This window comes from Eubalaena glacialis, chromosome 14, assembly GCF_028564815.1.
Source record: "Eubalaena glacialis isolate mEubGla1 chromosome 14, mEubGla1.1.hap2.+ XY, whole genome shotgun sequence".
In the NCBI taxonomy this organism is placed as follows: Eukaryota; Metazoa; Chordata; class Mammalia; order Artiodactyla; family Balaenidae; genus Eubalaena; species Eubalaena glacialis.
The window spans coordinates 62,918,041-62,935,035 of NC_083729.1; the positions used below are offsets into that span (position 1 = coordinate 62,918,041).

General features: G+C 34.4%; 1 protein-coding gene across 4 annotated transcripts in view; it reads right to left on the reverse strand.

The window, feature by feature from the left end:
* EXOC6B (exocyst complex component 6B) overlaps positions 1–16,995 on the reverse strand; it is a 732,384-nt gene that overhangs the window by 293,093 nt on the left and 422,296 nt on the right. For all 4 annotated transcript variants that reach the window (XM_061168666.1, XM_061168665.1, XM_061168667.1 and 1 more), the window contains one exon: positions 10,154–10,288. In XM_061168666.1, the coding sequence (XP_061024649.1) occupies positions 10,154–10,288 (135 nt within the window). The remainder of the gene's footprint in view (positions 1–10,153; positions 10,289–16,995) is intronic.

Here is a 16,995-nt window from a genome sequence, read left to right on the forward strand (position 1 = left end):
AGCAGCAAAGTTTCCAGTTTCTCACTATCAGGTATGATGTTATTTGTAGGACTTTTGTAGATGTTCTTTACCAAGTTGAGGACGTTCCCCTTCTATTATAGTTAGCTGAGAGGTTTTTATCATGAATAGGTGTTGGATTTTGTCAAATGCATTTTCTATATCTATTAATATGATTCTATAATTGTTCTTCTTTAGCCCATTAATGTGATGAATTACAATACTTGATTTTTGATGTTGAATAAGTCTTGCAGACCCATTTGGTGGTAGTGTATAATTATGATACATTGTTGGATTCAATTTCATAATATTTTGTTGAGGATTCTGTATCTAAGTTCATGAGAAATATTAGTCTGCAGTTTTCCTTTCATGCGATGTCTGGCTGGTATTATGGTAATGCTGGCCTCATAGAGTGAGTTATGTAGTATTCTCTCTGCTTCTATTTCCTGGAAAATATTATAGACAAGTGGTGAAATTTCATCCTTAAATATTAGGTAGAATTTCTTTCAGCTTAATTAGCATATAACTGACAAGTTGTAAGATATTCAAAATGAAAAACATAATGACTAAATATAGGTATACACTGCAAAAGGATTCCCCACATCAAGTTAATTAACACAGCTATCACCTCACATATTTACTTTTTTTTGTTTGTTTTGGTGAGAACACTGAAGTTCTACTCTCTTAGCAATTATCATTTATACAATAGTGTAATCAACTATAGTCACATTGTTATATACTACATGCTCAGACTATTCATCTTACAATTGAAAGTTTGTACCCTTTTATCAACCTCTATTTCTTCACCCCCCAGCCCTGGCAATAATTTTTCTACTCTCTGTTTCTGAGTTCAACTTCTTTTGTTAGATTCCACATATAAATGATACCATGAAGTATTTGCCTGTCTGGTTTATTTCATTTAGCATAATGCCTTCCAGGTTCATCCATGTTTTTGCAACTGATCAGGATTTTCTTCTTTTTTTAATGGCTGAATAATATTCCACTGTGTGTATGGGGTGTGTGTGTGTGTGTGTGTGTGTGTGTGTGTGTGTATGGGTGTGTATAATTTAGCTATTCATCCATTAATAGACACTTAGGTTTTTTCCATATCTTGACTATTTTGATTAATGCTGTAATGAATATGAAAGTATACATAACTCTTCAAGATATTGATTCCTTTGAATATACACCCAGAGTAGAATTGCTGGATCATATGGTAGTTCTATTTTTAATTTCTTGAGGAACCTCCATACTGTTTTCCATAGTGGCTATACCAGCTTACATTCCCACCAACAGTACACAAGGGTTCCCCTTTCTCCACATCCTTGCCAGCATTTGTTATCTCTTGTGTCTTTTTTTTTTAATAGAAGTATAGTCGATTTACAATGTTAAGTTAGTTTCTGGTGTACAGCAAAGTACAGCTATACATATATTTTATATATATATATATATATATATATATATATACACACACACACACACACACACATATATATTCTTTTCAATTATGGTTTATTACAAGATATTGAATATAGTTCCCTGTGCTATACAGTAGGACTTTTTTATTTATCTATTTTATATATAGTAGTTTGTATCTGCTAATCCCAAACTCCTAATTTATCCTTCCCCCATCCCCTTTCCCCCTTGGTAACCATAAGTTTGTTTCCTATGTCTGTGGGTCTACTTCTGTTTTGTAAATAAGTTCATTTGTATCATATTTTGGATTCCACATATAAGTGATATATGGCATTTGTCTTTCTCTGTCTGATTTACTTTACTTAGTATGATAATCTCTAGATCCATCCGTGTTGCTGCAAATGGCATTATTTTGCTCTTTTTTATGGCTGAGTAGTATTCCATTGTATATATATATATACCACATCTTCTTTAACCATTGATCTGTTGATGGACATTTAGGTTGCTTCCATGTCTTGGCTATTGTAAATAGTGCACTATGAACACTGGGGTGCATGTATATTTTTAAATTAGAATTTTCTCTGGATATATACCCTATCTCTTATCTTTTTGATGATACCACTCTAACATGTAAGGTAATATCTCATTGTAGTTTTGATTTGCATTTCCTTAAAGATTTGTGATGTTGAACATCTTTTCATTTACATGTTGCCCATTTGTATGTCTTCTTTGGAAAAATGTCTATTCAGTTCCTCTGCCCATTTTTTAATCAGATTGTTTTTTTGCTATTGAGTTGTATGAGTTCTTTGTATTTTTTGGATATTAACCCCTTACCAGATACATGATTTGCAAATATTTTCTCCCATTCCATTGGTTGCTTTTTCATTCTGTTGATGGTTTCTTTGCTGTACAGAAAGTTTTTAGTTTGCTGAAGTCCCACTTGTTTATTCTTGATTTTATTGCCTTCGCTTTTGGTGTCAACTCCAAAAAAATCACCTCCAAGACCAATGTCAAAGAAGTTACCCTCTATGTTTTCTTCTAGGAGTGTTATGGATTCAGTCTTACATTCAAGTCTCTAATCCATTTTGAGTTGATTTGTGTCTATGGTATAAGACAGAGATCCAGTTTCATTCTTTTGCATGTGGCTGTCCAGTTTCACCAAAACCACTTATTTAAGAAACTATCCTTTCCTCATTGTATATTCTTGGCCCCTTTGTCATAAATTAATCAACCATATATGTATAGGCTTATTTCTGGGATCTCCAATCTATTCCATTTATCTATGTGTCTGTTTGTAGGCCAATACCATACTGTTTTCATTACGATAGCTTTATAATATAATTTGAAATCAGGAAGTGTGTTGTTTCCAGCTTTGTTCTTTCTCAAGATTGTTTTGGATTTTCAGAGTCTTTTGTGGTTCCATACAAATTTTAATATTTTTGTTTTCAATTTCTGTAAAAAAAGTACCATTTTGATAGGGATTGCATTGGATCTGTAGTTCACTTTGGGTAGCTTGGACATTTTAACAATATTAATTCTTCCAATTAATGAACATTGAATATCTTTCCATTTACTTGTGTCTTGTTCAACTTCTTTCAACTGGGCCTGGTGTTTTCTATTTTTGAAAGCCATTAATTATTGATTCAATTTCTTCAACAGATATAAGGGTATTTAGATTATTACTCCTTGTGTGAGTTCTGGTAAATTGTGTCTTTGAAAAAATTGGTTCGATTTATGTAGGTTGTTAATTTGTGGATATAGAGTTGTTCATAATATGCCCTTATTAATCTTTTAATGTCCATGGAATCAGTAGTGATGGCCCCTTTTTCATTTATGATATTAGTAATTTGTGTCTTCTCTCTTTCATTATTGGTCAGTCTAACTCAAAGTTTATCAATTTTATTGATCTTTCTAAAAACCCATGTTTGGTTTCATTGGTTTTCTCCTTTGCTTTTCTGTTTTCAATTATTTCTGCTCTAATTTTTCTTTTCTTTTGATTATTTTGGATTTAATTTGCTCTTCTTTCCCTAGTTTCCTAAGGTAGAAGCTTAGATTACTGATCATGAAATTTCTTCTTTTGGAATTTATGCAATTAATGCTATAAATTTCCCTATAAGCAGTGCTTTCACTGATGCCACAAATTTTAGTAAGTTATACTTTAATTTAGTACTGTTTAATTTCTCTTGAAACTTTTTCTTTGACCCAAGTGTTTTTCTGAAGTGTGCTGGTTAATCTCCAAATATTTGGGTATTTTCTAGCTATCTTTCTGTTATTTATTTCCAGGGTTTAATTCCATTTGGTCTGAGAGCAAGCTTTATATTATTTTTATCCTTTAAAAAATTTTAAGATGTGCTTTAATACCCAAAACATGGTCTGTCTTGGTGAATGTTCTTATGAACTTGAGAAGAATATGTATTACGCTGTTGTTAGATGAAGTATTCTATAAATGTCAATTGGATCTAGCTGATTGATAGCACCATTCAGTTCAACAATATCCTTACTAATTTTCTGCCTCCTGGATCTGTCAATTACTGATAGAGGGGTTTACTAAGAGATTTTATCAGGAAGAGATGTGGCCTTACATAAAATACCTTTTTAGTATCTTTTTAAATACTCATGCATTTTTTCTCACCTGATCTATTACAGTAGTGAATAATTTTAAACAACTTTCTAATACTAATCATCCTTGCATTCTTAACATTACTTTATCCCTGCTTTCTATGCACTTCTGGATTTTGTTTGATATTTTATTATTTATGATTTTTACATCAATATTTGTCTTTAATTGTTCAGGGATTTTATGGTTTCTCTAGTTTTCTTTTTAAACTTAATTTCAGCTACTATATTTTTTTTCCATAGTTTTAACACCTTTATTAAATCTAATAACTTTCATAAAGAGCCTGGCACAGCTGAGGGAATCATGAGCTTATCAAATATTAGCTAACCTCATTTTATGACCAAATCTCTCTTTTTCTGTTGCACTAATACTTATTTTATCAATTGCTATTATCTTTTTTTTTAACATCTTTATTGGAGTATAATTGCTTTACAATGGTGTGTTAGTTTCTGCTTTACAACAAAGTGAATCAGCTGTACATATACATATATCCCCATATCTCCTCCCTCTTGCATCTCCCTCCCACCCTCCCTATCTCACCCCTCTAGGTGGACACAAAGCTCTGAGCTGATCTCCCTGTGCTATGCGGCTGCTTCCCACTAGCTATCTATTTTACATTTGGTAGTGTATATATGTCCGTGCCACTCTCTCACTTCATCCCAGCTTACCCTTCCCCCTGCCCATGTCCTCAAGTCCATTCTCTACGTCTGCGTCTTTATTTCTGTCTTGCCCCTAGGGTCTTCAGAACCGTTTTTTTTTTTTTCCGTTTTTGAATCATTGTTATGTTGACTTCACAAAAATTAACTGAGATATTTTCCATTTTTCTCTATGGTATGGAGTAGTTTAAATTATACAGAAATTATCTGTTTCATGAAAGCCTAAATGAATTCACTGGTAAAATCATGTGAATCTTCCCAGTTTTAAGAAGTCTTTAATAACTTGTTCATAGTTATGTCAATTTTATCTTTTCTTTTTTTAATATTTATTTATTTAGTTGGTTGCACCGGGTCTTAGTTGCAGCACGTGGGCTCCTTAGTTGTGGCTCATGGCTCCTTAGTTGCAGCACACAGGCTCCTTAGTTGTGGCATGCAAACCCTTAGTTGTGGCATGCACCTGGGATCTAGTTCCCTGACCAGGGATTGAACCCGGGCCCTCTGCATTGGGAGTGCCGAGTTTTATCCACTGCACCACCAGGGAAGTCCTCTTTATCTTCTTGAATCACTTTTTTAATCACATATTTTCCTATAGATCATCAAATTTATTAGCACAGAGTTATACAAAGTATTCTGGGTATTTCATTTCCTCTGCTTATGAATTTCAAGTAATTGTGATTTATTTATTCCTTCTTCTTTCTTTTCTCCTTCCTTTCTTGCATTCCATCCTTTTTTCATTCCTTCCTTCCTTCCTTCTAATTAGGCAAAGTAAATGATTATTTTTAAAATTGCAACACACCCTTGCTTGAAGTCTCTCAAAGACTTTAGTAGGATAAAGTCCAAATTATCTATCATTATAAAACAAAGTGCTTCACAAATTGATATTTACCTACTTCTCTATGTCATTGCTACCCTTATTCTACACCGAAGAAGTATGATTTTATTTCATTATTTCATCTTTTTACATGAAGTTGCCTCACCTAAAAATGTCCCTTACTCCCTCCTCATCCTTTCTCCACCTGGACACCTCCTGCTGGTCCCAAGATATTCCTGCTGGACACCTCCTACTGGGCCTTTTCTGATAAGTCCTCCCTGAAGGTCTCACAGCTGAGATAAGTACCACTCACCTCTTCTTCTAGACCTGTCAATGTTGATTTCCCTTGGAGCTCAATCCTCACACCTTTTCTCTATCTATATTAAATTCCCAGAAGAAAGCCAGCTCCATGGCATAAAATACCATCTTTACACTTATGAATTCTAAATTTTTATGTCCAGCTATGACTTTATCCTGTCAATTTAATCTCTGTGATAAATGACTAATAAATACCTCAAGCTTAATACGTGAAAAATGGAAATCTTGATCCTACTACTGCCACTCCACAAAACTGTTATTTTCTCGCTGCTCCCCATCTTAGTTAATCCAGTTTGCTTAGTTTAAGTATCTTGGAATTATCCTTGACTCCATTCTTTCTCTTATAACCTCATACCTAATCTAGCAGTAAAACTTGCCATCTCTATCTTCAAAAATATTTCTTACCAGTTCCAACCCTACCACTGTAGTGCAAGTGACCATTATCTCTTACCTAGACTACTGCAATGACCTTCAAATTGGATTCTCTTCTTCCACTCTTACTGACCTATAGTATATTTTCCACATAGCAACTAGGGTTACCCATCATAAATCAGGTTATCACCACCATTTCCAATCTTCTAATGACCTCACATTTCATTTCAAAATAAAATAGAGAGTATTTACTGGGGCCTACAAGTCCAGAAATCATATGACTCCTGACGTTCTTGTCTCTTACCACCCGAACCAATGATAAATACATCACTGCCAGACTGACCCCCTTGCATACTGATCACCTTGAATACACCAATACCTTCTACCATATTGTTACCTCTGACTGGACTGCTTATCTATCAGAAATCCAAGTGATTCAATTTCTTATTTCATTCAGGTCATTTATTTTTCTTCCTAGCTCTTACCACTACCTGACATTATATTAAATTTTTTGTTTGTGTATCATCTATCACCCTCACTAGAATATATGCTGTGTAAAGTCAGGAGACTGGTTTATTGCCTGGTATGTAGCAGATGCTTTATAAAAACCTGGAGAATCAGTGAGAGATTTAATGTATTTATTATATTATGCCAGCATTTTTTGCACAGTTCTTTATAGAACTTACAGTGTCTGTCTTCCCCATAGATTATAGACTCTAAATCGAAGGACTAAGTAATTTCTCTTCCATATTTTACAGTAGGTACACAAGCAGTATTTCTGATGGGGTAAATTAATAAATACCTTCATTCTATTTTGTAAGTGAGGGAATTCTTATAAACAAGGAAAGCTAAGGCTACCAGCTTGATTAGGTCACATATGGTAGAAACAAGAAGGAACTCTGCAAGAAAATACCTTGAAGACCTTCTGATTGTTTTTGCCCCTTTTTCAGCATTAAGGTTTCCATCTGCAAGTGAAAGTTTTCTGGAAACAGTAGCTTAGGAAAATACACAATATGTAGCTGTTATAATTGCCATGTTTATACTGAGTTCTGGGTTAGCTGGTCTGAAACAGTTCTGGTAAAAATAAACTTTCAATGTGTTTTAAGCAATCAGTGTTTCCAATAAGCACTGTCAACATGACCTTTAGTGGTCTCCAGAACTTCTCCTTTACTAAGTATTTAACTGGCTGCTCAACCTCTATGGCTTCCTGTCTGCCTTTAATTTTCCCTCAGCAATTTTAATGCTGGAACAACAAAATACACAAGCCACCCTTTGGGAGGATTTCTGACCATAATTTGAAAAGCCCTTGAAATAAGAAAATTGAGATGGATTAGGGGAAGAACAGCAGTACATATTACATATTCCCCATAGGATAAACAAGTATAAACGAACATCACATTCTAGCTCTCTAACTCCTATTTTCTATTGAACACTTAACTATAATCATCTCCCTCATTTTCTTTCCTAGAGAAATTTTGGCTTCCACATGTAGAAATCATGTAGAAATATTTTTGATAAAATTATTACCCATGCTCCATAATAATGCTAATATTAAGAGTACTTATAATTCCTATTAAACTATCTAAGGAAGGTCATCCTGAAATTCTTAAAGCTCTTGTCATATTTTCATACTAATAATTGGGGCCTCTTTATGAAATAAGTCTTTCCCTCACTAAAAGTGTATCAGTATTACTACAAGGAGACATCGTTGAAAAGCTTACAAGTAAAGATACCAACATAATATCATGCATAATTAATTCTGTTGTAAGTAATTTCATAGGGAATTTGAAACAACCCATGGTCACATCATGAATGTGTAACTCATCTAGCAGCTAACCTAATCATAAACATAGATAAAGAATATCTTGTTGTTACACATCTCATTTTTTCCATTTTTTCAGCTTCACTGAGGTACAATTGAAAATAAAATTATAAGACATTTAAAATACATATTGTGGTGATTTGATATTCAAATATATTGTGAAAGGATTTCTTTTCTATCATCTAGTTATTTAACACATTCATCACCTCACATATTTATCTTTTTTTTTTTTTTAGTAAGAACATTTAAGTTCTATCCTCTTAGCAAATATTATACAATACAGTATTATCAACTATAGAAACCATGTTTTACATTAGATCCTCAGACCTTATTCCTCTTATAGCTGAAAGTCTGTAGCCCTTTTACCAACTTCTCTCTATTGCCAAACCCACTCTCCCAGTACCTGGCAACCACTTTTCTACTCTCTGTTTCTATGAGTTTGAATTTTTTTTAAGATTCAAATGGCAGGATTTCCTCATTTTTCATGACTGAATAATATTCATATATACATCTATATACACACATACACACATATATATGGATACATACATGGAGAATATGTATGTAACATTTTCTTTATCCATTTATCTGTTGATGGACACTTAGGCTGTTTCCATATCTTGGCTATTATGATTAATTCTGCAGTGAACGTGGAAGTATACATAACTCTTCAAGATAATGATTTCGATTCCTTTCAATACACACTCAGAAGCAGAATTGCCAGATCACACAGTAGTTCTCTTTTTAATTTCTTGAGGAAGCTCCATACTGTTTTCCATAGTGGCTGTACCAGCTTACATTCCCACCAACAGTGTACAAGGTTCCCTTTTCTCCACATGCTTGCCAGTATATGTTATCTCTTATATTTTTGATGATAGCCATTCTAACATGTGTTTATCTCAGATATTATCTCACTGCAGTTTTGACTTGCTTTTATTGAAAAGACTATCCTGTCCTCATTGTATATTCTTGGCCCCTTTGTCATAAATTAATTGACAATATATGCATGGATTTATTACTGGGTTCTCCAATCTGTTCCACTGATCTATGTATCTGTCTGTATGCCAATACCATACCGTTTTGATTACTATAGCTTTATAATATAATTTGAAATCAGGAAGTGTGATGTTTCTAGCTTTGTTCTTCTCTCTCAAGATTGCTTTGGCCAGGATCTTTCATATTTTTTTTCTTGGAACAGAAAAAAGAGCAGATCACACCAACAATTTTTATATGTCATAAAATATAATAAGCAATATGAATCAAATTGGATTTCTTCTCTTAAATCCATTCTCAAGGGAAGGTACCAATAAATAGGGAAAGAGAACAAAATGATCGAAAAAAGAAGATACCATAAACATAAATCATGATTTCAACTCTACCGCTTCATATCTAATTAACAACTTCTAGATTTCAAAAGGGTGACATAGATTTGTTTCAGAACTAAAATAATCAAACAATAACAACAATAACAAACTCCCAAAGCATACATGTTGGTCATTATGTCAGAATCTACCATTTTAGTTTAAGATATTGCCCTGTTACTCTTTCTGCTTAATATTTATTTAAAGCTCACATAGCAATATAAATGAGTTTCTTAAGGCTCTTTACGCTCCAGAAACTCATCTACCATCAATTCTTCTTTTGCTCTATAAGAGTGTCATTTTTTCCATTTAATCCAACACTGCATCAAAACTAGTCCTGTGGCCTTGTAAGATGATTATAAAATTGCTAACTACAATAGCAAGGGGCAGAAATTCCTCGCTAAAATGTAAAGTTAAAAGAAAAAAAAACTGGACCCAGGACACAGAAAAGAAAGGATAGCTAAATTAAAATTTTTAAATTGCTGTTGATTTCAGCTGCAACCACTCTTTTCCAGACCGTATTTAAAAATACTTGACTGTCAGGTGGTCAACTGAGGAAATAGTCATTTTCATGAACGAAATATAAGGAAGATTTAGTGGACACAGCTGTAGACTGTTTTTAGTTTAAACACCCCAAAATTAGCATTGGTATTTGTTTTTCTAAGGAAATCATAAGGACTTATTCTGAAGACCATGTATGACTTATGGGAGAAACAAAGCCGTGTTAGGTAGAATGCCCCAGCACACCAGAAGCACTTCTACAGCAATGTAGGGCTTTCTCACCTTAAAAGTCGTGGTGCCATAGAGCTTGGTAGTGTGGACTGTCTCTGGAAGCACATTAGTGATATTGGTGATGAATTCTTCCAAGTACTTACAGGATTTCTCCAAGTGTGTTGTATTGATAATAATCTGGACAAGCTGGAAAATAACAAGAACATGTAAGAGTAATTTGACTATTCACCCTAGGATGAATGGCTCAATATGAATCTTCTGGTACAAGAAAAACAAAAGGCATAATGGCAGAGGCCATCTGTATTCTATAAAAAGTTAATGTTAGAGCACAGGCTTAGGTATCACTTCCTCTGTGAAGACTCCCCTGACTTCCCAAAGCATCTTGTATTTCCCCCTAATATAGGAGCAATTGTCACTATTTTAAACTTGTTTTCTTCTATTCAAAATAAAGACTAGGCTAAGATCAAAAACTGATAGTGTTTAGCATAGTACCTGGCAATAAATAATTGCCAAATGCATGAATAAATGAACTCCAATTAAAAGAACAAGAATGACTGAAATGTCAAGACGTTTCAAAATTAGGCATGATGAACACAGGAATGTTGGAACAGGTTGCAGTATATTAACAAACTACATTAGTTTGTGAAAGAAAAAAACATGAGCACTGAAGTCAGAGAAACCAGGGAGCAACTACTTACAAAATTATTGATATTGAGAAAGTTACTTAACTTCTCTAAGCCTCTTTCTTTACCCATAAAATGTTAACAATAATTTCTAAACCACAGAATTATTATGAAAATTAAATATTCTTTTGTTAATACTATTTTCCTTTTCTTACAGAGGAGATCCTTAAACAAGGCAGTACTGGTAAGATAAAAAGTCATCTATAAATTACTTTGAGAGGAGGATAAGGAAGAATACTACTGTCTGTATAGAATTAAAGTCTGTAAAGCACTGCACAATTCATTTTCTTAGATCGTCCTCCCAGCAACCTGAAGAAGTAAGTTAAGTGGGCATAATTATTACTTCCATTCTACTATAAGAGAAAAAAGAAAAAATGAACTGATTTACTCTAGATCATGTAACATTAAAACTGGGATTCAAATCCAAGTAATCAACCTTCAAGTTATGGACCTCATTCAGATTCGATGGAGAAATTAAACCCTTTACAGACAAGCAAAAGTTAAGACAATTCAGCACCACCAAACCAGCTTTACAACAAATGCTAAAGGAACTTCTCTAGGCAGGAAACAAAAGAGAAGGAAAAGACCTACAAAAAAACCCCCCAAACAACTAAGAAAATGGTAATAGGAACACACCTATCGATAATTACCTTAAATGTAAATGGATTAAATGCTCCAACCAAGAGACATAGACTGGCTGAATGGATACAAAAACAAAACCTATACATATGCTGCCTACAAGAGACCCACTTCAGACCTAGGGACACATACAGACTGAAAGGGAAGGGATGGAAAAAGATATTCCATGCAAATGGAAATCAAAGGAAAGCTGGAGTAGCAATTCTCATATCAGACAAAATAGACTTTAAAATAAAGACTATTACAAGAGACAAAGAAGGACACTACAAAATGATCAAGGTATGAATCCAAGAAGAAGATATAACATTGTAAATATTAATGCACCCAACATAGGAGCATCTCAATACATAAGGCAAATGCTAACAGCCATAAAAGGGGAAATCAACAGTAACACAGTAATAGCAGGGGGCTTTAACACCCCACTGTCACCAATGGACAGATCATCCAAAATGAAAATAAATAAGGAAACACAAGCTTTAAATAACATTAAACAAGTTGGACTTAATTGATACTTATATGACATTCCATCCAAAAACAACAGAATACACTTTTTTCTCAAGTGCTCATGGAACATTCTCCAGAATAGATCATATCTTGGGTCACAAATCAGGCCTTGGTAAATTTAAGAAAATTGAAATCATATCAGGTATCTTTTCCGACCACAACACTATGAGACTGGATATCAATTACAGGAAAAAACCTGTAAAGAATACAAACACATGGACGCTAAACAATACACTATTTAATAACCAAGAGATCACTGAAGAAATAAAAGAGGAAATCAAAAAAATACCTAGAAACAAATGACAATGATAATACGATGACCCAAAACCTATGGGATGCAGCAAAAGCAGTTCTAAGAGGGAAGTTCATACCAATACAATCCTACCACAAAAAAAAAGAAACATCTCAAATAAACAAGCTAACCTTACACCTAAAGCAATTAGAGAAAGAAGAACAAAAGCACTCCCAAAGTTAGCAGATGGAAAGAAATCATAAAGGTCAGATCAGAAATAAATTAAAAAGAAATGAAGGAAATAGTAGCAAAGATCAATAAAACTAAAACTGGTTCTTTGAGAAGATAAACAAAATTGATAAACCATTAGCCAGCCTCATCAAGAAAAAAAAGAAGACTCAAATCAACAGAATTAGAAATGAAAAAGAACTACTGACACTGCAGAAATACAAAGGATCATGAGAGATTACTGCAAGCAACTATAAGCTAATAAAATGGACAATCTGGAAGAAATGGACAAATTCTTAGAAAAGCACAACATTCCAAGACTGAACCAGGAAGAAATAGAAAATATAAACAGACCAATCATAAGCACTGAAATTGAAACTGTGATGAAAAATCTTCCAACAAACAAAAGCCCAGGACCAGATGGTTTCACAGGCGAATTCTATCAAACATTTAGAGAAGAGCTAACACCTATCCTTCTCAAACTCTTCCAAAATAGAGCAGAGGGAGGAACACGCCGAAACTCATTCTACAAGGCCACCATCACCCTGATACCAAAACCAGACAAAGATGTCACAAAAAAAGAAAACTGCAGGCCAATATCAATGATGAACATACATCCAAAAATCCTCAACAAAATACTAGCAAACAGAATCCAAAAACACATTAAAAGGATCCTACACCATGATCAAGTGGGGTTTATCCCAGGAATGCAAGGATTCTTCAATATACGCAAATTAATCGATGTGATAAAACATATTAACAAACTGGAGGAGAAAAACCATATGATCATCTCAATAGATGCAGAAAAAGCTTTTGACAAAATTCAACACCCATTTATGATAAAAAAAAACTCTCTAGAGAGTGGCATAGAGGGAACCTACCTCAACATAATAAAGACCATATATGACAAACCCACAGCCAACATCGTTCTGAATGGTGAAAAGTTGAAAGCATTTCCTCTAAGACCAGGAACAAGACAAGGTTGCCCGCTCTCACCACTATTATTCAACACAGTTTTGGAAGTGTTAGCCACAGCAATCAGAGAAGAAAAAGAAATAAAAGGAATCCAATTCAGAAAAAAAATAAAACGTCACTGTTTGCAGATGACATGGTACTACACACAGAGAATCCTAAAGATGCAACCAGAAGACCACTAGAGCTAATCAATGAATTTGGTAGAGTAGCAGGATACAAAATTAATGCCCAGAAACCTCTTGCTTTCCTATACACCAATGATGAAAAATCTGAAAGAGAAATTAAGAAAACACTCCCATTTACCACTGCAACAAAAAGAAAAACATACCTAGGAATAAACCTACATAAGGAGACAAAAGACCTGCATGCAGAAAACTATAAGGCACTGATGAAAGAAATTAAAGATGATACAAACAGATGGAGAGATATACCATGTTCTTGGATTGGAAGAATCAACATTGTGAAAATGACTCTACTACCAAAGCAATCAACAGATTCAGTGCATTCCCTATCAAACTACCAATGGCATTTTTCACAGAACTAGAACAAAAAATTTCACAATTTGTATGGAAACACAAAAGACCCCGAATAGCCAAAGCAATCTTGAGAAAGAAAAACGGAGCTGGAGGAATCACGTTCCCTGAGTTCAGACTATATTACAAAGCTACAGTAATCAAGACAGTATGGTACTGGCACAAAAACAGAAATATAGATCAATGGAACAGGATAGAAAGCCCAGAGGTAACCCCACGCACATATGGTCACCTTATACTTGATAAAGGAGGCAAGAAGATACAATAGAGAAAATACAGCCTCTTCAGTAAGTGGTGCTGGGAAAACTGGACAGCTACATGTAAAAGAATGAAATTAGAACACTTCCTAACACCATACACAAAAATAAACTCAAAATGGATTAAAGACCTAAATGTAAGGCCAGATACTATAAAACTCTTAGAGGAAAACATAGGAAGAACACTCTTTGACATAAATCACAGCAAGATCTTTTTAGGCCCACCTCCTAGAGAAATGGATATAAAAACAAAAATAAACAAATGGGACCTAACGAAACTTAAAAGCTTTTGCACAGCAACAGAAACCATAAACAAGACGAAAAGACAGCCCTCAGAATGGGAGAAAATATTTGCAAGCAAAGCAACTGACAAAGGATTAATCTCCAAAATTTACAAGCAGCTCATGCAGCTCAATATCAAAAAAACAAACAACCCAATCCAAAAATGGGCAGAAGACCTAAATAGACATTTCTCTGAAGAAGATATACAGATGGCCAACAAACACATGAAAGAATACTCAACATCACTAATCATTAGACAAATGCAAATCAAAACTACAATGAGGTATCACCTCACACCAGTCAGAATAGCCATCATCAAAAAATCTACAAACAAGAAATGGTGGAGAGGGTGTGGAGAAAAGGGAACCCTCTTGCACTGTTGGTGGGAATGTAAATTGATACAGCCACTATGGAGAACAGTATGGAGGTTCCTTATAAAACTAAAAGTAGAACTACCATATGACCCAGCAATCCCACTCCTGGGCATATACCTGAGAAAACCATAATTCAAAAAGAGTCATGTACCACAATATTCATTGCAGCATTATTTACAATAGCCAGGACATGGAAGCAATTTAAGTGTCCATCGACAGATGAATGGATAAAGAAGATGTGGAGATATGTACAATGGAATATTACTCAGCCATAAAAAGAAATGAAATTGAGTTATTTGGAGTGAGGTGGATGGACCTAGAGTCTGTCATTCAGAGTGAAGTAAGTCAGGAAGAGAAAAACAAATATCATATGCTAACACATATATATGGAATCTAAAATTTTTTAAAAATGGTTCTAATGAACCTAGGGGCAGGACGGGAATAAAGTAGGAGATGTAGAGAATGGACTTGAGGACACAGCGAGGGAGAAGGGTAAGCTGGGATGAAGTGAGAGAATAGTATTTACGTATATACACTACCAAATGTAAAATAGATAGCTCTTGGGAAGCAGCTATATAGCACAGGGAGATCAGCTGGGTGCTTTGTGACCACCTAGCAGGGTGGGATAGGGACGGTGAGAGGGAGACGCAAGAGGGAGGGGATATGGGGATATATGTATACACATAGCTGATTCACTTTGTTATACAGCAGAAACTAACACAACATTGTAAAGCAGTTATACCCCAATAAAGATGTTAAAAAAAAAGTTTGAATTTAGAGACTTTGAGTTTTGGACACAAATTCCATCACCTATAAAATTACCCAAAACATCAGCTTTTTAACTTTAGAGTGCTCTAGGAAAAAACACCCACCAAAATAAGCAATTCCTTTCCTCACCTTCTTCCTTTCAACATGTTTCTCCTTCAGAGGAGGACAAAATTTTTTAAATTAAAATTAAAATTTAAAAATTTAAATTGTCTACATTAAGTCACTCTTCTTCATGAGTGGGAAGGTGGCTAGTGGCAAGGTTGTCATGATAGGGAAGCCAGAAAAGTAAGAGAGTTAATTTGGGGAACTGAAAATTTTCTATTTTAAAATGAGCATTACCTATAGGGAACACATTCTATCTATCAAAAGAAATCCTAATAATAAGGAGGAATCATGTCATGTTATAGAAATAAAAAACAGTGGCAGTCAAAGAGAAAATTGTCGTGTTTTGCAGGATATTGGCAGTTAAAAAAAAAAATAAAGAGGCGGCTTCACTGGGTACAGTAGTAATTTCCCACGACTTTTTAAAGATCTGTCAACACAAAAGATCACCATGAATTACATCAATTGGCTGTCAGTCACTTTTGAAATGTTTCATTGCTGAGCATAGAATAGACTATTAAAACACTCTAGGATTACAGTAGATACCATGTCATTTTCAAAGGGAATATTGTCTGTTAATGAGGTCTAAGTGATCTCTACTCCCGAATGACAGCTAACCAAAACCCTTAAAATGGCATTTACAAATGTGAAGCCAGATGCTTTGGGGGTAATTTTGAACTTAAGGGTGAAATGAAGTAATTTCAAGTATCAACTTCCATCAGAGTTTGAGCTCCTTTGATATTTTTAACCCCTACTTCCCCCTCTCTTACAAAAATATATCACTGTAGCCATCCAAACTGTCCTTATTGTTTCAAGGACATGGAACTAACAATGTATTAAGATGTTGGTTATATCTTATATAAAGTGGAGTTCTGTGAAACCTGTCCAGAAGAAAAGAAAACACTATAAAGCAAACAAACACCTCTCACAGCTAAATGATAGAAGTCACTTAGGCTAAAAACCATTAAGAAGCAGAAATTTTTTCTGTCTTTACTACCTAGTATCAGAGAGAATCTAATAAGGAAGGCACAGATTAGACTGTGGAAGTCACTTCTTTTCCAACCCAGCTCCGATTACCGCAGCAGAGTCTGAACCATGATCACAGAAGATATTCATATTCTTGACCAACTCCAGGGAAAAAAGAGGCTTAATCTTCTTCAGAGTTCAAAACTAAGCCCTAAATTCCATGAATTTAGGTGTCCATTCCCAATTATAAATTACTTCGGGGGTATACACATCTACTTGTAATTAGGATCAATATTATCTTGTTTCCCAAATCAGAGAATTTAGTACATTGAAGCTCCAAATGGACTAAT